We start from the raw sequence: 24,125 nt of genomic DNA, 5'->3' as shown, positions 1-24,125 counted from the left end.
ATATAGTATTTGTTTATATATTTGCTGATATATTTGTTTTGTCTGAAAACCAAATCCTAAGACAGACAAAACAACAACGTACACACAGCTTTTTTGCATCAGTGTAATATTATCCTAAAAGTGATATTCTTCTGAGCTGTTGTTTCAAGAATTTGCATTATATCCTGAATATGGTGGGCGAGGGGGGAGCAGCCAGATTTTATTTTGTGGGGGTCATGTAAATATGTAACAATTTCAGGAAATCTTCAAAACAGAAGACATTAAGACATTTAAAATAAAGGTGAAACAGTGAAATATATTTTAGAAAACAATGTCAATTTCCTCTTATGTATTCTGACAGGTAAAAAGCTACCAGTTGTTGTTTGCTTCCTCCAAATGCAGTGCATTAAACAGCACATCTAAGTTACATAAATGACAAATATAGCAATGTATTTTGCATGTGGTGCTAAGCTATTGGTACTATGCAAATCTTTGAATGTTAATATTTCTTTTGTGTAATTTAATTCATAATTTATATTTGTATAATGATAATTGTATCCCATTTTTTAAGATTCAGTTTTCCTCAATGATCATCTATAAATGAAGATAATATGTATTATTTGGGATTTCTAAGTACTGAGAGACACAGATTAGCAGAATTAAACTGAATATTTTACAGTACTTGACATCCATGGAGAGGTTTGGAGTGACTTTGACACACTGAGGAAATGTAATGTCACTTCAGAATTATCAGATCTCTGTTGTATGCATATTTGTTTTTTCCTTGGTACATTAAGGATTGATCATAATGTGTTCTATCCAGCTGAAAACAATGTTTCCCAGACATTATTCCTGTTTTACACGAGTACTTGGCATGAATATAAATTGTAAAAAAACAAAAAACATTTTTGTCACAGCATTGCATAATGCCCACTATTGTTATTCACTGGGATATAGTTTTGGAATACTTTATTTATGAATAAGTAGGATAAACACCAAAATACCAGCTCATAAGACAACCTTGACGAACAGCTCATGAATTATTCAGATAGACTATCGTGAATATTCAGAGAGACTCTTAGTGAGTGAAGGATGCTTCATGAGTTCAAAATATTCTGGTGTGGTCTACAAAGTTATTGGCATAGCCGACTATTCCTAATGCATGTACTTAATGCATGTAAACTTGACCTATGGTGATCTGAAAACAAATCAGCATAGCTTACTAGAAAATAAAGCAGGATGATAAAATATGGATGAGGCTCCTTACAGTTAGTCCTGAATTATAAAAAAGAACAACCCAGTTAGCAATACAGCTATAAATTTCATTGGATAATTATTCACAGAGATGTTAGGCTCCGCTATTGAATGTCTAGCAAAATTACGGATGTCAGACATGATATAAAATCCACATAATGACTTTGTCTGTCTGTGGAGATATAATTTTAAGAAATGATAGTGCTTTGTGTCTTTGGTATATAGCAGCAGGCTATATGTAATGTATTAACATGGTAATCAACAAATGTGATACTAAAGACTTTATGCTGCAAATCGGGATAGGAAGAAATGCTCTTAAAAGAAAAAGCTAAAAGTGGACAAGAGTTTTCTTAAGTACCACAAATCACATTTGTGGCCATGTGGAGACTGTCTTCAAGTTCATTTCTTGACTCCAAAGATGTTCTGTGAGATACATTGCATTTTAATAAATAAAATTAGTCTAAAGCTACTTAAAGGAGAACTATGAGGTGAGTGTTTTTCACTCACCTCATAGTTCTAGCCGACCTGTGACAATGAGACTGTCACAGGTCGGCTCAGTAGATCGGAAGGTGAGCGAACACATACCAGCGTTTGCTCACCTCTCGATCCTGTCCCGGCTCTCTGCTGTGACAGGGGAGGGGCTGGATTCCCCCCTCCCCGCTCCAATCCGCCAGCACTGACTGGCGGAACGGACGGGGGAGATGGCGGGTACAGCTGGCTCATCCTCTAGATAGGCAGAGCCAGCTGTCAGTCACGCAGCTGTGCGGATCCAGACATATTTGTCGGGATCCGCTTCAGCTGCAGCATCGGGTGACAGGAGGACGCTAGATTGTGTCCTCCCGTTACCCTAAGGAGAACTATGGGGAAAAGCCTTAACCCCATAGTTCTCCTTTAAGTAAAACCAAACTCGATCAGAAATCTGATACAAAATTTAACATGTTAATGTCATTTCAATTGTTGTTTTCAATCTTTTCAAATCTGTGGGTTCCTCCTCTGAAACTTTCTGTTATGGGGTGACAACTATGCCTCAATTGTGCTGGCAAGTTTTCACCATCAGGATGCTAGCCTAAAACAATGTTATGCAGGCAATGCTGGATAAACTGGCTGCATGAGACTTAAGGAGATCAACAACAAAGGATACAAATTAAAAAAAAGATCTTAAGAAGAATAAGAAGAATATATTGCAAAAAATAAAAAAAAAGTTTATTAAACAAAATTGATTGTTGTTTACCTATTTATCTCCATTTGTCTTACAGCTACATTCAAATTCAGACAAAGGTGATGGATCAGTGAAATATATTTTAACTGGTGAAGGAGCGGGGACTATATTTGTAATTGATGACACAACGGGGGATATTCATGCAATGAAAAGTCTAGACCGGGAACAAAAATCGCATTATGTTCTACACGCCCAAGCTATTGACAGAAGAACCAACAAGCCCCTTGAGCCAGAATCAGAGTTCATTATTAAAGTACAAGATATCAATGACAATGCACCAGAATTTCCTGATGGACCCTATATTGTCACAGTTCCAGAGATGTCTGACATTGGTAGGTATTGTATTTCTTTCCATTATTTAATAAAACAGAATACAGTAAATAATTGTTATGTAATAAAGAAATACATGACCCTAAACAGCCTGGTGATCAGCAGCCATCGTCTGGCAACCTCAACTGTAATTCAAGGAAATATTTTAAATTAAAATAGTAATGATTTATCCAGTATGTGTAACAATACTTTGAAGGCCTCTACTTTATATCAATAACATAGTTATATCACCAACTTTAGACTTTTAAAGTGTTTTATCTTATTACTTTTTATATTCTCCCCAGGCAATCCAGAAAAAAATACAATTTCTCTGTCTCTATAATTTTTGTATTAGTAACTTTGTTACTCATTTTGATCAGCTGGTAGAAGAGAAGGAACATAGTGCCAAACACCATAAAATCTAGCCTATATTTTTTGTTTAATAACACATGCCATCAAGCATAGTAATAGTCACATTATTATTTCAGGTTTGTAATTCATCTTCTATGCAATCTAAATAGATTAAGTTTTATTCAGAACCATTTGTTCTAAAATTGTAGACTACAGTGTTTGAAATGCATAGTATGATGCCATCACCAATAATGAGCGCCATGGCCAGCCAGACAGTATAAATTCAACACTTTGATGAATAACATTTACATATTTATTTGACGCCAAAAATTCCATGAACAGCACGTTATAATCCTTCATGTTATCTTGAGTTTAGATTTTTACTGCTGGAAATATATATGTGTGAGGAATTCAGGCTGCTCTTTGTTTAGTGCTGTTGATTTGCTTAAGGAGTACTTTTTTCACTTGACCAAGTGAACCTCTGATAAGTCTGACTACCCAATCTTAACAAAATGTGCAAACGATTGTAAAAACAAGTTGTATAAGTCTTTGCACATGATTCAATAATTGAAGTGGATGCAGCATCAATGAGTAATGAAAATGCTTCTTTATTACACCAGCCCGTATATAAATCCTGGACCAAGAACTGGAGCTTTCTTCCCTCCTGAATCACCTTAAATCCTCCCAGTTCCAGGATCCCAAGCAGAATCCAGGCATACCCTTGCTTCCTGACACATTGGGGTTGATTTACTAACCTTATAAACACACCATGAACGTGTATACACCTCTGTAGTGTGTTCCCTCCCAGCATGATCTTTATATATATATATATAGAGAGAGAGAGAGAGAGAGAGAGAGTATTTATACAGTGCCACCAATTTATTCAGCACTTTACACACAGTTGCACATTCAGATGTCAGTCCCTGCCCTCAAGGAGCTTACAATCTGAGGTACCTTTCTCATGTGTATGCATACAGGGATAATTTAGACAGGAGCCAATCTACCTACCAGCCTGGAGTGTGAATGGAAACCAGAGTGAAGAGAACATGAAAACTCTTTGCAGATAGTGTCCTGACTGGAATTTGAACCAGGGATCCCCAGTGCTCCAAGCTACTATTCCAGTGTGCCACCCAATATATAATTAATACAATGCAGACACAAATCAAGTAAATCAAAGTATATTAAGAGAATACACATATCCTTTATTTTAAAAACAGGCTTCTAAAAGTATTGTACAAGGAAAATAATTAAATTTTGAAAAGTGTATAGATTTATTAGCTATTTTAAAAACAAGATGACAGTTTATCTGGCAATTCATAATGCTGTGGTTGTGGCAGGATTAGGAAGCAGGCATGAACCTTTTACTCCATTATTCTAAACCCTCTATATTGGATTTTAATAGCCTTTACAAGTTAGCTAAAGAAACAATATTTCTAGATCTTATTCCCCAGTTCATCATGCATTTAAAAAAAGAAAAGGGTCAATGGGCCAGTTTTACTTATGCATCCAAGATCTCAATTTAAATAATTATTAAATTAATAGTTATATGTAAGTATCAAAAATATGATCTAAAATTTGTATAGCAACTTGACTATTTTGGCATAGGCTGATAAAATTACCCATATTAGAATTAGACAAAACATGTGCTGGACTGGGTAAGAAAACTTGACTGATATCATTGATGTAGAAAGGGGGTTGAAATGTGCACATTAAAAAAACAATTGGAAGTCAGAACCACATCTTTGTTTTGTGGTAAAATGTGCAAAAATGCATGTTTACCACAAGATATTGCAACACACACAAATGCACCCAATGCACATTAGCAGAAAACCACAATGGACCAGTGCACCACATTGTACAGATTTGAACCCTCAGTGCTTTGTAATGCATTGGAGGGTAAGCCTTACCCCAACACACAAAAATTTGTGACATAACGTATGTTAACATGCATGTTACCCAAATTACTAGTTTAAGTTATGATCTGCTAAATAAGCATTCACACTTACAAATATATGGTTCTGAGGTTTCAATGATGACATATTTGAGCTCAACACAATAACAGAAATGTTTTGGTATATAGTATTAAGGCTTAAATAAAGTGAACCAACAGTCTATTTAACTACAAAACACAAAGAAAAGATTTAAACATGCAAAATACACAGGCATTGACATATAAGAGACAAACCATAGACATACATTTAAGTGATGATGGAGTGCCTGAATATTTACCCGTTACTTGTCCCATGAGAGCCCCATTCTGGTGGTCTAAAAAGACTAACTTTTCTCTTCCTGCCCCTTGATTAATATACTTCCTGTGTTCTTAGGGACGTATTGAGAGCAATTGATTGGTGGCCCCTCAATGCTATGTTATTCAACTTTTATCCTGGAAAAAATCCAGGCGGTCAGGTAACCCCAGGCCATGATTTTATCTAAATCCAGGGGACAATCTGGTTGTTTTACTACCTACAAGGAAACCTTTAAAGATAATTGGCCAGAGACAAAAGAAAGTATGTACCTATTGTGAGAATCAAGGGTCTCGGCTCCGAAAAGACTGAGGACTGTATTGTGACCTGCCATACTATATGTATTTAACTGGATACGCCTGGGCAGATCAATAACCCTATTTACAATGTATTGGTATGCAACTCCTCTGGACAGTGATAACCCACACCAAAGAAAATATTTCATTATCTCATGTGGAATATTTAAAAACAAAAATAAAACTATATACTTATGACAATTGGACATAAACTCATAAGCTAACAATGCATGTGATAACCCACCACAGAAGTGTCAATCCAGCCTGAAGGAAACAATTAAATACATTAACAAAATTTATCAATAGGCAGTTAAGTGCACTATTCACTCTATATGAGGGTATATGGTGGTTTTTTAATAGATCAAAAAGAATTTCAGTTTGCCATTTTTTTTTTAGCTTACCCTTGTTTTAAGTGTCATAATTTATACATTTTATGCCTCATTTTTGCAGTTGCAATGAGTGTTTGCTGTTGTGCTGTATTTTCTATGTGCTGCATCTTTTAAATAAAGCTTACCTAGATAACTGATGGACACCTGCCCTGTTCCCAGACAACATATGGATCATAGAAATGATACAGTATTGACATATACCATTTTGAATTAATGTGTGTATTACACCAACACACTAGCAAATTTTAAAGCTAATGCACTAACATTATTTACTGACCTGCAGTTTTTTCCCTTTTATACACCTTTTATAAACTATCAAAATAATTATTAGCTTCACATCGAGGGCCTTGTGCCTTTTTAAAAATGTATACTGTTCCTTAAAATAAAACACAAACAAGGTTGTGGGGTCCCCCTCAAAATTAATATCAGACCATTATCCAGGCATGCTGCCTAGGGAAGTGGGGGTTTATGAGGAGGGGGACTTCTGTAAGCCCCCTTTAATGATAAGTACCATTTCTATTAGACAAATGATAAAAATAAAGACACTCAATGTAAAAAAAGCCTTAAATAATATCCCACATCCCATGTAAATCCAGTACCAGTCATGTTATCTAGCGATGTAGATCTAGCATCAATCCTGGTAACCTGCCACCACTACAACCTGCCACCCAACTATGTAGCCCCACCAACACAGTTATCTGCTGTCCAACAATTGTGCCCTGCACTACTACCTCCACAAAATGACATATTTTTGGCCACCTTCTGTTTGTAAATAAACTGTCCATAAATCTTGGGTGGCATCATTGATCAAATATGGTAAATTACATAATTCTTCAGTGGTAGTGCTACCACCACTCTGGGATGTCAGTTTATTTTGGGAGTTATAGGTAAAATACAATTTTTGTATGAAACAATTTTAGAATGTGGAATGTTTGTCTCCCATCTTCAATAGCCTCTTTAGCACTATATTTTTATTATTAAACATATTTTTTAATCTTTTTAGACTTTTTAAAATCTTCCTTTTTAAAATTTTAAAAATGTTATTTATTTTTATTTTTTTTAATTAGGGGGCACTAAGGGGTTATCTATTTTTATATACAGGGGATTTGATACTTAGTATCTCTGAAAAGGAATACAGTTGGGGTCTGCCTCGGACCCTGAGGGCCCCAGCAACAGCAGTAACTCAATGAGCATCTGGTCCATGAAGGGATTATCCCATCACCATTAATGAACTGAAAGATTGTGACTGAATAACCCCACAATTTGTCAGGAAGGGGTTAATGGCAGTCTGTTTTATATTGTTTTTAGGGTAAGCTCCTACTGCTTTGTAACTTGATGTGTGCGTGCTATTTAAATGATTTTTGTATTTCAATGCTTAATGCTGTCCACATTAAGCACTTGCTGACCAGGCCATTTTTCAGTATTCAGCGCTGCGGTACTTGCCAATGCTGCAGTGCCGTCCGTCCGTTTTTTTTACAAGGGGCGGATGGCAAGAGGTTAAATACTGCAGTTTTGTGACATAATTACAGTATTTAAAAAAATAACATAAATAATTAAAAATATAAAGTTTTGTTTTATATTTTGATGAATTTGTAAGCCTATACTTAAGTACGGAGCTTTTTTTCCTAAAACAGCCTTATGTCCTTAAACAACCACTTCCAACCACATTAAACTAATGTCTTCCTGGCAAGCTCCCCATGCAAGGTGGGTGTTAATTAAAGTGGTTCAAACAAACAAATGTTCATACAAAAAACCCCATTGAAACTTTTAATAATGCCATCAGACTTGACAATTGTCATTCGAAATTTCAGTTCCTTTTCATTTAACATTCGATTTTGTTTTGAATGAAGTTTCCCAAACCAAAATCACATCCACTTTTAGAATTTACTTCCATTGAGAAAACTTTTCCAACATGCTCTTTCTAATTATTTCATCACTGAGGTCAAAATGAATCATCAGTTTCACCACACCAATTATTATAAAGTTGAATGAACAATCTTTGAAATTATGACCATGTATACTCTACTTTACAGCTGCTGTGAAGTAATGGAACCACAATGTTTAGCCTATAAATGTTTATGATTTTAGACACAGTGCTACCTTTATTTTCTAAACCTATTGCAGTGGCACTGCTGCAACTTTATGCCATCTCAGGGTGGTCAGTAAATTGCAGCCTTGCATAATTTTTTAGAAATATTAATTATATATGATTGTTTATTGACAATACATTAATTTGTGTTCACTGTAACCATGGGGTCTATTCACGAAGCTGCCAAAGGATCTAGCCGTAGCTTTAGCTAGCTTCGGCCCCCTTCGGCTCAGTAGAACCGAAGGGGTGCTGTACGGGCTATTCGCTATAGCCCGTACAGCTCCCGAACGTGGTCGAGCTGAACGCATATGCCTCGGCTCGGCTAAGCCAAGCTGAAAGCCGAAGCTGGCCGAGCGGTTGGCCATTGGCCGGCCAACAGCCTGCTTCTGACAGCTGGGCGGAGCCAGCCGTGATCATACGGTTGGCTCCGGCCACTTGCAGAGAGAACAGCGTCCCTGGTTACCTGCTAACCAGGGACACTGATCTCCAGACAGCTAACTCTCCCTGGCACTCCGGGAGTCTCCCGCTCCTGGCCGCCAAGGAGAGACACACTGCTTTATCCTTTTTTTTTATTCTGACACGTGTCAGAATAGTAAAAAAAAAATTTGCCCATTGGAATGCATTGCTAGATTCCTATTGGCTATTTCAATTTGCAATAGCCAATAGTAAACTAGCATTGTACTCGCCCTCTGCTGCAGTTCTCCATCAGGTCCATCAGCAGAGGGCGGGTACAATGCAAGTTTACTATTGGCTATTGCAAATTTAAATAGCCAATAGGAATCTAGAATGCATTCCTATGGGCAAAAATCTGTTTTCTTTTTTTTATATTCTGACACGGCTCCGCACAATCGTTTTTCTATTTACTTTTTTGTACTCTTGAGTACTCTTTTTGTACTCTTGTACTCGGAGTATAGGCTCTTGAGATAACCGTTGACACCCAATGATCTTTCATGTTGTCTGCCAAAACCTTCCCAAAGTGTTTAAACCATGCCCCTACAAGAAAGAACTGAGTGGACCTCACATCAAAAGGATTTGACTGCTTACTAAGTAGTGCAAGATGATTTTTCTTTGTTGGTCTTTGCCTTCTTCTCCAAGAATCTGTGTATATTCCCTGCCAGATTTATAGGATTTGGTCTCATGATTCCTAAGTACAATCTTCTGCCCAGAAAGGGTTGCTGCTTCTTATGCCTATTTTAAACGATTTTTAAACGACTGTCTTTCCTCTTGTAACTCTCATGATTGCTTCATCCATTTACCTCATAAAAATGTTTGCTACCATAGTAGCATGTAGCATGGCTCTTACAGGAGTGACCAAAGCTTCTGCCAGAAATTAAGAAAATTGAGTGTGCTGTATAACAGGGCTATATTAATATCTGCCCTGTCTACATCTGACTTCAAAGCTTCCTCAATGTTGTCCATGCAGACTCTTAAGGCTTCAGAATGTAAGTGAGAGCTGTAGCAGTTGTTCAGCTCCTGCTGAATATGTATTTTTTAGATCAGTACCTGTTATCTGTCCATTATATTCTTAATGGTGGTTGTCTTACTAAGAGGCAAGTTTAAATGATGAACGAGCCTTTGTCAATGATACATCGACCGTAGGAGGGACATCAATTATGTCTGCTTCCATAACTGTTAGTGGGAATAATTTTGAAAATCTGTTTTGAAAATAAACGTTTTATCTGGCTGGTCCATTCATGCTCTGATAGCTCTTCTAATTTCTGCAATGTGTGGGAAGGCTGTCAGCTCTTTCTTTAGTAGAGGAATATACTTTCTCATTCTTATAATCTGGGATGGCTCTTTCACCCACACTATTGTTTCATTCACAGACTAAATATACACGGGCAGTAGTAAACAATCAAATTCTTGTGCAAAGCATTCTCGTTCTTCCTTCTCCGATGATTCATCTTCATTGGTCTTTTGCCATAAAAGCAACGATCAAAGTAGAAGGCTCTACTATCTCTCTTATTGAGCTTGATACACATTTATTAATGTTTTTAGCTGTTGCATGATGAAAGAAAAAATGACAAAATGTCTGAAATGATCTTTCATCTTTAAGGAAGCTCAGGAGGCATAATGGGCAATAAAGACTTACCTAGCATGTAATTCTTTATTTGACCTATTACAATGTTATAGAGGGGAGGCAGATCTGTGTGTTTCTACACATGGGGATCATGCATAACAATACAAAGAAAAAGATCAGTCAGCCCAGAAGCACTTTTTTACTGGAAAAGCTAAAGAGACTGCTCCCACCAGGATTGTCTAGCAAAGTCACAGCATCATTGTGCAGTGGGTGGGCTCATGTCAGTGAAGATGAAAACCACTAAGGAATAAGGATCTAGACATCAGCAAAATCAGATTCAGCTGGAGAGGAGGCAGGCTGCCAGGCTGATTTAAATGGGCTGCTGTTGCTAATTCTGCCTCAAACCTTGCAAAACTCCACCCTCTGCTTTGCCAATGCCATCTGTAATGTGGACAGAAAAGGGTGGAAGTGCATCAAGGCTGCAATGTGTGTGACCAGAAGTACTTCCTGTCCATTGCAAAAGGGTGCCCAGCAGAAACACAAGCCAAGAGGAGCCAGAAAACCACTCTGTGACATTATTATGTAATCAGCTTTTTGTTCAATAACAAGAGACAATTGTCCCCATTAGAAATTTTGAAATAAAGGGTGTTTCAACTTTATTTCAGAACATGTACTGTATATCTCCATACAAATTATAAAATACACATGCAGTGTTTGCACTATAATGTGTTTTCTGTTTATTTGCTGATATTTATAAATTGTTGGGACAAAATTAAAAAAAGTGGCACATGTCTGGTTATGAAAACTAATGGCAAACGGTAAACTACTTAGATGAAAAACATATATGTGAACTATCTGTCAAATTATTTTTTATTTTATTCAGAGTCTTCCAATCTAGGCATTTCTGCAAGACAGTAGAGCCAGGTCTGTGACCTTCCTGCAGACTACACCACAGTTAAACAATATATCTTGGTACAATACTTGTCCTAACATGTGACTGGACATTGAAAGTGCTGTAAGATATTAATAAGGTCATTCTTATACTCTGCCATTCTGTGCACACTGTGACTGATAGCTCTTTGCAAAAGAAAAGGGCTCTTAGTGGCTTAGAGTGCTACCTCTTCCACTTCCATAGTAAATGTTGCTGAAGATTTGAAAAGGTTGATATGAAGATAGATTTAGATCCTAATGCAATTTCTTTGTACAAATTCTTTTTTTACTCACATAAAAATAATCATAATGCAATTCGAAATAACACCAACATTTTAACAGTTTATCATGTGTGCCAAAAAAAGCATTTATCTATTCATTTTTCATCTATGCACAAATAATTAACACTTAAAATGTGTGACTGGTATGGTAATGTAAAACAAAATGGTATGGTAATGTGTTTTGCTTATTAATCTTTTGAAATGCAATAATTCTATACGTTAAAAGCAAACTACATTGAGATAAATGTTAGGGCTACTATTGCTGACCTCCTCAGAAAATGCTAGTTGACTGCCAATATATTTAAAATTATTGTACAGCTAGTAAACTCAGATCATGTGATCTACATACCTGTTCCAGGTTTATGACTCAAATTTAAATGAAGCCAATGGATTAGCTTGTAAGCAAAGATGCTTCAATTTTTAAATGAGGTCAGCAATAGCAGTTTTTTATGTTAATAACAGTACTCAGTATTCCAGTTGTTCTTTTATTTATCCATAGACATAAGATGGTGGTTAGACATGCTGGCACAAAGCAAACTTCAAAAGATATTCTTCCAAAACAACTATGCTAACATTCTAAGTGTATGGAGCAGGGGAGAAGGAAGAAGGTATTTCTACCCCAAAAAGAAGTCAACCAGTGGGTGTCCAGAAAAATACCCAAAGCGGAGAAAAATACTTGCAAACACAGCCTGAAACAGAATAAAGTACTGTATAGGCTGATCACTTTATATTATAGAAGTATAATGTATGAAAACTTCTAGTATGTAACATAAATGAGTTAGAGGAATCCTTGTGCACATGTACTCTTGGTAGAGTGGAATGCTTACTCTCACTTTTTCAGAGGATGCTACAAAGTCCATCTACTTTCTTTACTTAGCTGCTGGTTTTATGGCTGGTCATTCAGTGATCAGCAAATTTGTCTTGTGAATATAGATCTTTGGGTTTGATTCCTACCATAACACTGACAGCATGGGCTTCTCTATACATGCAAACATGAGAGCCTGTGCATAAACTGAACTTTGTAGAGAATGTACTAATATTCTCTAGTAAATGGATTATACAAATACTTTAAACTTTGTATAAAAATCAGTATGTTTAATGTGTGTAATACATAAAGCAGTGGAAAAAGATAAAATATTTGTGTAAAGCAATATTGGTTTTGTGCATGTGAGGAAGTATGCAGATCATTACTTGTGCGGTTAGGTTTATAAGCTATAAGAAATATATAATTTATAAGAGTCATTTCTTCATGAAAATAGTTTGTTTTATTTGTAAAATCTTTGCAATGAAAGAAAACAAAAATGGTTAAATGAAAAATAGTAGTAGCAGTTGCATCATATCAGCTTCATTCAGAGACAAATGGGCTTAGGAAATTCCATATAAGAGCAAACAAAAATTGATTATATAGCCGATTTGTCAACCTTGTCTCATGTCTTTCATCACATCTACTTGCATATTTCTATTTGCATCTGGTTTACTTCACTGCCTTGTCATTTTCAGTGAGTGCTCTGTGAGAGGTTGTTGTTTCACATACGTTATGCAGTTCTTGATGGTTTCTAGGTGAAGTAGCAGCTGGGAAAACTTCAGCAGAGCTGTAGGCTGCCAGATATCAGGAGACAATGATGAAAACATTGAATGTGTAAAGAACCATAGCTCAAGAAGCTTCCCTGCTTACTAAAGGTTAAATCTACGATGCCATGGTCTTTTGTACTACACTTCAGACACAAGAAAAAATTGTGATAAACATGATGTGGTTTATATTATTATAGACTGTGTTCAGACTTCCGCAGTGGAGCTTAAATGGTGACTTCCTTTTAGAAGGGGCCCTCACTACCTTTCTGCAGATCCCACTGCTGTCTTCTAAAGAAAACTTTTTGTTATATACTGTAGTCTAGGAGGAAGAGTAGTTATAGAGTGCTTTAATAACAAGTTTAGGCATCTATGAGTATATCATAACAGGAACAAAAACTGGAATTAACTTGTACAGAGTATAAATATTATACATGCAACAACTGAATCTACAGTACAGGCAAGAAGTATGAGCACCACACTTTCCCAGGGTACAAAGGAGGACCAACAAATTACAGCTCTTAATATAACAGATTCAAGAAAGTCTTATACAAAATCACAGTGATGTTACCATTATCACCATTATCATCATGACTATACCACAGTGATTACCATCTTTTGCATGGCAGCAGTGAACAGAAGAATTGTTTTGTGATGCCCACAAAGCTCACTTATTGCCTTCCTAAAAGTCACTACTAGCTACTAGCAGCCACAGTGACCTGTAAAGAAACAGATTGTTCTGTGCAGAGCTAAAGGATAGCTACATTTCAAAACTTTAGTTAAAGGATAATTAAAGCCTATTTTTTTTTGGCTAGCAGTAGATTTATGCAAAAACATAAAAAAGTTAACAAAAAAGGGTTAAAACTTACCTGTGTCTCCGCTGTGCTCTCCTGTCCGAAGATCTGAAGAAGATCTGGAGGGGGCACATGCGCAGTAGAGATCTTCAGCCAGATGAAAAGGAGAAACACAAGGTAAGTCAGTGCTTGCAGCCTGCACAGACTCTGTGGGACAGGAAGGGACTGGAAGAGACAGGAGTAAGTGCCGGATCAGAGACCAGCACCAGTGCTGGAGGGACTCCTGAAAACTACTGGAAAGAAAAAAATTATTGGATTAAGAGGCATCATTTAAGGTAAGTCCTTACACCAGCATTGAGGGGGGGATGGGGGGGATTTTAGGCTTTAATGTCCATTTAACTGTGCCAAAGTCGTATGCTTCATAATCAAAGTTTAATTAGAGATGGTAGAAAAAATGGTACAGTTTGACTATTTTCCATAGAGTTAGGACCACACTTTGCAGAGGTGCCTTGGCGCGGCAGTGTGGCTTCTACATATTTTTGGCCAAAAGTTTGTGCAACTAAAACCTCTGATTTTAACGCATACTGTTGACAGGGCTACTTGTTTGGTTGCAGGCTGGCTGGCAGGTTGAGGCTGGGGAATTTTTGTGTTTTGTATTAATTAGAGATGGTATTTTTCTTTTTACCCAAATAGAGACATATCATATAAAAGACAGTCCTAATTAATACAAGCACTTGGTAAATTTCAGAAATATTTTCTTAAACATATGGTGAGGGGAGGTCTGCATGTGCAGTGACATCCTTTCTGTTAGGACAGGAACTCCTTCATTTTGTGTCTTTTACACACTTTGGAAGCACCTTTCTTGACTTTTGAAATAGACAGTGCCCTCACTTCCATGAGCAGACATACACTATATTGGCAAAAGTATTGGGACACCCCTCCAAATCATTGGATTCAGGTGTTCCAATCACCTCAATGGCCACAGGTGTATACAATCAAGCACCTAGGCATGCATACTGCTTTTACAAACATTTGTGAAAGAATGGGTCACTCTCAGGAGCTCAGTGAATTCAAGTGTGGTACCGTGATAGGTTGCCACCTGTGCAATAAGGCAATTCATGAAATTAACTTGCTACTAAATATTATGTGGTCAATTGTTAGTGGTATTATAACACAGTGGAAGCAACTGGCAACAATAGCAACTCAGCCATGAAGTTGTAGGCTATGTAAAACGACATAGCAGGGTCAGTGCATGTTGCAGCATACAGTGCACAGAAGTGCATATTCTAAGAATCCCCTTTTCCTGCCTTCTTTTATTTCACTGACCAGGAGCAATTTGCTGTAAAAAACACTATTGCAATGACAATTAGCAATGTGCATTAAGGCTGGACACACACCTTACAACCATCGCAAGACTTTTGTCTTGCGATGGTTGTAAGGTAATTTAAAAAACGTATGATCTGCCTATGTTGCATAGGCAGATCGTACTTGCGATGATCGCAAGCCACGCCCCCTGAGGGGCAGGCTTCCGATGACCGCAATGCCGAACGGGCAGTGTGCGCTTGCGCACACCGGCCCGTACGGCTGTTATCGTACCGACATGCCACAAACCCGCCGAACATCGTACGATGCTCGGCGGGTTTTCGAACATGTCCGTAAGTTAAAAGTCGTGCGACCTTACAGTAGTAGAGGTCGCACGGCTTCCACACACCTTACGATAATCGTACGATCGCGGGATTTCCCGCGATTATCGTACGATTATCGTAAGGTATGTGGGGACCTTTACATTGTCCTTAAGAAGTAATAGAAACACATATCAATACAGAGGATAGATAGCAATAAAAATGTGTAAACATTAATCAGGTGCTGATTTTATACACATCCGATTTTCTAAATCATGCATTCCTTTAACAAATTTGCCATTTAACTATGAAACGTGGAACATACTGATAATTGCAGGCGATTCAAGCTTGGCAATTGACCTGGTTTTGGACACAGCTATATCTTCTCTTAGAATTAAAAAACTCCACTGGGTGTAAAATATTTAATAAAATATGGAACAGGCTGTATGCTTTCAGATACAGGGGGTGATTTACTAACCTAAACACACGCACGCACATTTTCACACAGCAAAACGTATTTATCAACTAAAAAGTCTCTAAAAGCATATTTCCACTAATGCCATATATGGAAAAATCATGCACATGATGCATATATAATGCTGCTTCACAGTTTAGACAAAAATGGTTAGCTCATGCATTTACATTCCTGCATTCATCAACGCAAGCAACACAACATAGAGCTAATTTACACAACATCACCTTGCAATTCATGCAGGGCTTTGCACAACACACCTGCTGGGTGTGTACACACTACAAAGGTGTTTAGATTCCACCCATAGATCATGCTGGGAAGGAACACACTACAGAGGTGTATACATGTTCGTGGTGTGTTTATAAGGTTAGTAAATCAACCCCACAGAGTCACCGGGGTAGGGATTCTATGAGACCCTCAATATGTCTTACTAAATTGCCTGATTCCGGGACTCGCCAAGGCTCAGGATAAATTGATTTCTTTCTTCCTTTTGGCCACTAAGATAACCATAGCTGGAGCCTGGAAGTCACTGTCCGTTCCATTCCACTGTGTTAAACAAAAAAAACTGTCATGCATTATGATCCTACAAGACACTGAACGATGCTTTGGATTGATCTGGACTCCTTGGATGCTACATACTGGGGTGATGGAAGCCCTGAGAAACCCTTGTTTTGTATATGGGTTAGACCCTCTCTTATCTGACTCTTTACCTTTACTTATGTTTCTGTTGCTATCCACTATCTTGTCCTTCCCTTTCTCCTTCCCTCCTCTTTCTGGCTCACGCACAATGATGTGACTTGGAGTGTCTTCTGTTACTTTAATTAAGTAGAATGTTATTTCAAACGTTTATTTTGATGAGTTTGGGTCCCTATGCTGGTTGCTTTGCACCGATTATTTCGGTTTTGTTGTCTTAGATCAATCGGACCGCAAATGCCAGTTGGTCCTATGTCTGTTATGTTTTTGATGTTTCACATTACATTTTATACTTCACCAATGTAACCTTTTTTTGAATACCTGATTTTTAATGTGGGAGGTTCCGAGACACTTTTGCAATGCACTTAATTTTTATACACTGTGCTGTTTATTTGTTTTGAAAGATAAACATATAAATAAAAATACAATAATAAACTATGATTTACAATCTAGATCAGTGGTTCTCAAACCTTTCTAGGGCCGGGACCCCTTGGTAACATTTGCCAAGTTGTGGTGACCCCCAATGGTAAAATTTAGGGATGACGCGGCTGCTGCAGCGACATCTGGCGGCGTGGCGGATGAACTGACACTGCTGCGCTAGGAGAGGGCTGAGGAGGACTCTCACCTTATTGTTTATTTTTTATAATTTTCTTGTTTTTTAATAATTTGTTTCTTATTTCTTTTTAATCGCTTTTTTATTTTTTAATTCTTTTATTTCTTTAATAATTGTATCTATTTTTTTCCACTTAACTTCATTGCTATCACACAGAGGTAACAAGCCCCTGTGTAATAGCAATTGGAGGTGAGAGGTTCTCTTTATTGACCCTGTCACCTCCAATACAGGAGTTCTTGCACAGCACTGTGCTGGAACTTCTGTGACAGGTGAGAGGGGAAGACTGCTATCCCCTCTCACTGTGCACACTGAGCGGCAGGTTTACTTTTAACCCTGTAGGGAAAAAAACAAAAACTTTCTCCTGGAAAGGTTTAGTCTGCTCGATGAGAAAGTTTTTTTTTTTCTGACTGCGGCGGGACTGATGTCAGAAAAAAAAAGAGCAGAGAAAGCGCTTCTCTACTGGGTGGCCGGAAGCCCCTAGGCGACCCCTGGCAAATCGTCATTCGACCCCAGAAGGGGTCCCGACCCCCTGGTTGAGAACCACTGATCTAGATATAGACAGATTAGTAAAGAAGAAGTAGCAGAAGGACTTGAAACACAACAGAAGGAGGCTGGGTGCTGAAGGCACACCTGCAGAGATTGTTCACACCATGCCCGGACCAGGTCCAGACCAGAAAGTTTTTTGTCTGCACCTGAAATGCATCCCGGAGTATTCCTATGGCATTTCTGGGCTGTGTTCACACCAGTGCAGTACGTTCCGGTCAGGGAAACAATGCTTCATGCACTATTTTTCCTTGTCTAGAACACACCAAAATGCATGTAAACACATCCAAAACCCACACAAATGCATGCAAACACACTGGAATGCACTGACCTGCACATGAAAGCCCATTTTAAGGAAAAATGCACTGGAATGTGTCAAAAATGCATTAAAATTTTGTGAAAAATGCACTGCACCACGTTTGCAGAAACACATCTAGATCTGGTCCAGACATGGTGTGAACAAGCCCTTAGGCATGAATGGAGCAGTGTTTCTTAATAAAGCAAGATGCTTCTGGTTTCAGTACCAGACAACTCTTTTAGCTTAGTTAAGAGAATGCACATTGCTGTAGATGAGAACAAAGCTTTACAAACACTAATATAAAAATACAAAAAGTGATACAAATGTGTAATGTGTCATTACCCTAATGTGCCTCTTCTGATAAGCAGAGAATAGTGATGAGCCCACCAATTCACACATTAGACATATCAGGGAAATGACAAATTAAGTTTTTTTATATATACATGCAAATGTGTCTGATCTGTGAAGAATCATACAATTTATAAATCATGATTACCTTTATTTGTTAATTGCTTGGTTTATAGAAATGGATTAGCTGATGTGCGTAGAACTGGTAGGAATAATTTTTTGTAGTTCAGTGGCAGCTATATTTTTCCCATAGATAAATTAACTCAGTTGAACTAATTTGAGCCACTTTGTAAAGCAAAGGCAGCATAGCAATAATTTTCTGTAATTTTTCCTAATTATAATAAAAAATAAAAACCCCAGTGGTGATTAAATACCACCGAAATAACGCCCTATCTGTCCCCAAAAAATGGTATAAAATTCATTTCAGTACAGCGTTGCATGACGGAATAAACGTCAGTCAAAGTATCGCAGCGCTGAACACTGAAAAATGGCCTGGCCAGGAAGGGGGTCTAAACACCTGGTCTTGAAGTGGTTAATTAATTATTTTCAACTATTGGACATTTGTAGGTAGATATGAAGCATGCTGTGCATACAAGGCAATAGGCATGTGCGTTAGACTAAAAGATCTGCACTCCTAATCTAACCTCTAACTTAAAAACTATATAAAAGCTGCTGTGCAAAAGAGTCAATGAAGCTTTCAGTAATAACAATGCAAAACAAATGCCCAGCGTTAAAAAAATTATCATGCAATACTACAGAATAAAATCCCAGTTCATGTAATGTTCATAAAGTGCATTTCATGCCCCACACAGTACAAACAAGAAGATCTCAGCTAAAGTATAGATGCTGTGCTTTTAGGTGACACTTCTACCCATCCATCAATGACACAGATCACTCACCAAATTGGATGGACCAATGTATAAAAAAGTTATCTTCCTCGGGGATCCCGAAGGAAGTCATGTGGCAAAATGCATTGGAGGAGCAGATACAGGCTGATGTCACTCACTAGACACCAGGAAGCTAATCTGCTATACTGTTTGGTTTTGTGAATGGATTTCTGTGATACCCTATTGCATCTTTATATGTAATCGGCAGTGACACCTGAGTAGGAGAGCTGTTTTGAAGCAATTGCATGATCATTATTAAATGTTTTTAAACCATTTTAACAAAGGTAAATGGTTTTACTGTTTTATGCTATGGACCGTTTTATGAGCACTGATGGAATCCGGTGAATAAGGAGGGAGAAGGAGTGGTATAATACTGATGGTTCAGGATTTAAGGGAACGGATAAGAAGTGGCTATTATAATTAGCGCTGTATGACCTTTTTTTATACAATGGTCCATCTAATTTGGTGAGTTCGGTCTGTGTCATTGGTGGATGGGAAGAAGTGTCACCTAAATCTTCTTGTTTGCACTGTCTAGAGCACGGAATGCACTTTATGAACATTACATGGACTGGAATTGTATTCTGCTTTATTGCATTATATTTTTAGCACTGTGCATTTGTTTTGCATTGTTAATAGACATGTGCAATTTGTTTAATTCCGAATTGAAATTCGGACGAATTTCCAGAAATTCAGACAGTCGGATCCATCCGAAATTCCAAATGAAAATTATAACAAATCCAAACTAATCTGGATTTTCAATAACGAAAATTTCAGATGCATATGTATTTATTTCCAAATTTCATTCCTAATGAACTTGTATTGTTAACCCCTTCATGACCGAGGCCTTTTTTTCAGTACCCCAAAAAGTCCATAGAAGACGCTTTAAAAGCCCCCACAGGTCATCAATTTAGAGATACCCCAAAATACTGGCCCTAGAATTATTGCTCTCACTCCGGCGTGCGCGGCGATACCCAACATGTGTAGCGCGTTCGTCTTTTTCATACGTAGGCGCACCCAACCCGTGTTTACGTGGCGACGCGCGTGCTCGCGGGGGTGGGGGACTTTAAAAAATGCTTTTGGATTATTAGATTTATTTTATTTACATTTTATTTAAAAAAAAAATCCCCGATGCTGGCGACATACACTGTACGTCGTCAGTCACGAAGGGGTTAAACATCAACTTAGAAAAAGCCTGGTGTTCCCCCCAATTGATACTAGACTATTTAGGTCAGTAGGCATGTTAGTGAGGACCCCCAGTGTAAAAAAAAAGCATGGTGTTCCCCCTAAAATTTCAAACCAAACACTTAAACTGGGCACTGGCCTGAGCGCAGGCACCATACCAGGCCATATGCCCTCAACATGGGAAGGAAGCTTTGCCAGGGCCAAATGGAAATATCCCCTATCATGAGCATGTGCCCTGATGTGTGAAAGCATGAGCTCTACGATCAGTAATACTATGGGGTCTATTCACAAAGCTGATTGGGGCCGAAGCCAGCCGAAGGATCGGCCGAAGCTACGGCCAGATCCTTCGGCAGCTTTGTGAATAGACCCCTATGTATCCATGATGTTTGGAGAAATTGATTTTTTTCAAAAATGTAAGTTCATGCTTTTTGCTAATTGGAGAGCTTTAGCACTCACACATTAGGGGTGTTCTGGATCCTTGGAGAAAGATAACTGCTTTGATGTGCTCAGTAAGGGCCCATCTTTGCAGCATGCTGACAGGGGACAGACCTCACTTCTCATGCAGGGTGGATGTAAAGATCAAAACAGATTAATATTTTGCATGGCTTTGTTTTAGATATATCAGTTATGGCATCAAATTAATTTACAGATACATTTTCAGTTGATGTTAATATAATCATAAAAATACTCATTTAAATAGATTTGGTGTCTATTACATCATCATATAATAAGCAAAACTGAGCACAAGATCAGTGATAAACTACATGAAAAGTGCTTTTGGTATACAGCGTTATAATACTTTTGTGAGTTCAAGATTACAATGTATGGATATTACAAAGCATATAAAAAGTTAGACTCTGTAATCATAACAGCCCAAATCAATAAGCGCATTGATTATCCTCAGGACATTTCTGACAATGATGTGTTGTTATAAGTACTATACTAGTTTACATGAACAATTACTTTATTCTAAATTAAAAGTAAAGGTCTGTACTGTACACTCTTATTTACATGTACAGATATTACAAAGGATAAAAAAGGCTGGACTCTGTAATAACAACAGCCAGAGCCCAGAAGCACATTGTTTTTCTTCAGGTAATTTCTGACTATGATGTTATCTCATTAAAGGATATGATACTGGTTTACCTGAACAATTACTTTATTCTAAAATAAAAGTAAAGGTCTGTACTGTACACTCTTATTTACATGTACAGATATTACAAAGGATAAAAAAGGCTGGACTCTGTAATAACAACAGCCAGAGCCCAGAAGCACATTGTTTTTCTTCAGGTAATTTCTGACTATGATGTTATCTCATTAAAGGGTATGATACTAGTTTACATGAACAATTACTTTATGCTAATATAGGAAGTGGGCACATGTCCTGTACACACTTATTTTAGTGTACAGATATTACAAAGGGTAAGAAAACTCAAACTCTGTAATCACAATAGCCCGAACTGATAGCCTATTGGTTTACCTCTTCTTATTTTGTCATCAGTGTACAATTATAGTTTATATGCATAGTTACTTTATACTAATATGGAAAGTAGAAGTCTGTAATGTACTCCTTTAATTATGCTGTATGTAACAGTAATTTAAATCTTTGAAGCTGACATGCTTAACATAATAATGTGAATAAACATGCATTAATGCAACATGTATGCACGACCCTGAAATGTGTCCTTTGTAATGAAGTGCTATTACTGTAGACCATCTGCACATATCTTAGCCAGACATATTTGTAAACAAAACAGTTATGATACCAAAATCTAACAGGGCAACAGTTAACTTGTTTCATATTACACTGATATAGAGATGCCTTTGCATCACTCAGATTAGGTTGCAAATGAAATTTAAATGCGCTGTTGCATGACCTTGCAATATTATTTTCAAGAGAATGAAAGTTTGCACTTAAACACACTGAAGACATTTTCAAACAAATAAAATAAACACCCAATCTGACATCAAACAATAGTCTGAGCAATTGACTCTCTCTCTCTCACCTGCCATTATAAGACAAGTTGGAGTTCCCTATTAACCTAAATTGTAAATGAATATCTACATGATGATGGGTGATACAGACAAGTGAATTAGTCAAGAATAGATGATGATGCTGTTGAAAATAACTAGTCACCAGGGATTGGTAGACTGAAGTTACAAACGGTTATAATTACATTGTATTTTGCATTATTTTTGCACACCCCAGATTTTGCAGATTTATTTGCTATCTTACTTGAAAATAATAGAGATTGCAATCACCTTAACATCAGTATCCACAACAACAGTCTGGTTAGAAATCATTAAAGTGGACCTTTACCCATATCTTTAAAATAGCAACAAGCACACCTTTAGAAATGTTTAGTAATGACAATCTACAAACACATACTTCCATATAATTGCAGGCTTTGTACTCTTTGCATACCTTATTTCCCTTTTCTTTCCCAGTCTTCTGCTAGTGACCATGTTAACACACATGATAAAATCTGAATGTGTGGCAAGAAAACAGGTTCAGACCCCCAAACAATTATATATTTTCTGAAAGGAGAGGCCCTGTATAATAAAAATATGCTAGTTGCAATTTTTTATGTTGCACAGTATTTGTGCAAATGTTTATCAATTATTTTTAGGATAAAATACACTAAAATTAAATTTAGTGCACTGAAACAGAATGTAATACCCAATTTCTGGGTAAAATATAAAAGATGGGGGTCACATCGGGTAAATAGATACCAAACATGTCAAACCTTAAATTGCATGCGTCCGTGAAACCGCAAAAAACTACAATAATAAAACTTTCCTATAGGCGACACTTTAAACGCAGCTTAGTGTTAACAGTGATTGATGGGCCTAAAATTATTGCTCTCACACCAATATGGTATAACCACTTCCAGTGGATGATATGTATTTACATGAACCCACTGGAAGTGGTTAACTAAGGCAAATTACTAGCTCTTCCCTTACTTCCTGGAACTCTGGCACACGTGACATCATCTCAGGGGAGGAAAATTCCTTTCCCTGAGATCTCATGAGATTACAGATGAGATTTTCCAGCAATGCTCTGCTGATGTAACCTTCCCGGTATGCAAGACTTGGGCATATTACATAATTTGTGCAAAAATGGACCAGGAAGTAGATAAGGTTTATTTGTAAAAACATTTACAAATACATTGAAAAACATGTTTCTTTAAATAATGAATCTAATATGATTTAAAATCAGCATGCAGAGCTGCATGCTGAAGTGATTTTTGGTGAAAGGGTGTAAAGGTCCAATTTAATAGTCCATATAAGAGTTTCACCTTGCCTTGGTTTCAGGAGTTTCAGCAGCCAAAAGGTAACAACATATTTTGCAGGTAACAACATATTTTTTCCAAATTAGGTTAAAGCACAGATGTGTACTGCATATATTTACCACCAGCATTCCAAAAGAAAAAAATAATAATAATCCCTATAAATGAATGCCTTCAAATGTGTAAAATCTGTTGAAGACCCACCAAGTCGACACATTATTTTGTAAAATTAGCAACCATACATGCCATATGTGCACCAAATGTAAATAAGGTCAGAATTTTCTTAAAAGTGATGAAACAAACTCCTAAGAACCAAAAAAGTATTTTGTTGATAGGAGGTGATTTTAACCTTACAGCTGACCCTGCTATTAATACTATCACCAAAATGAAGAAACCTCCACCTTTCATTTTTTGACGTGTGAAACGGTCATCACTGTTGTGAAAGGGGTATATA

At 37.3% G+C, this 24,125-nt stretch overlaps 1 protein-coding gene across 1 annotated transcript in view; it reads left to right on the top strand.

Annotated features, from left to right (window-relative positions):
• Nucleotides 1-24,125, top strand: part of LOC108790600 (cadherin-18-like) — a 544,420-nt gene that overhangs the window by 257,261 nt on the left and 263,034 nt on the right. Inside the window, exon 3 of the mRNA XM_018560907.1 lies at nt 2,490-2,784. Coding sequence (XP_018416409.1) covers nt 2,490-2,784 — 295 coding nt within the window. The remainder of the gene's footprint in view (nt 1-2,489; nt 2,785-24,125) is intronic.

Source organism: Nanorana parkeri, unplaced genomic scaffold (assembly GCF_000935625.1).
Source record: "Nanorana parkeri isolate BGI_ZX_2015 unplaced genomic scaffold, ASM93562v1 scaffold487, whole genome shotgun sequence".
Classification (NCBI taxonomy): Eukaryota; Metazoa; Chordata; class Amphibia; order Anura; family Dicroglossidae; genus Nanorana; species Nanorana parkeri.
Note: the sequence above shows the minus strand (reverse complement) of the source record. Positions and strands in the feature narration are given on the sequence as shown.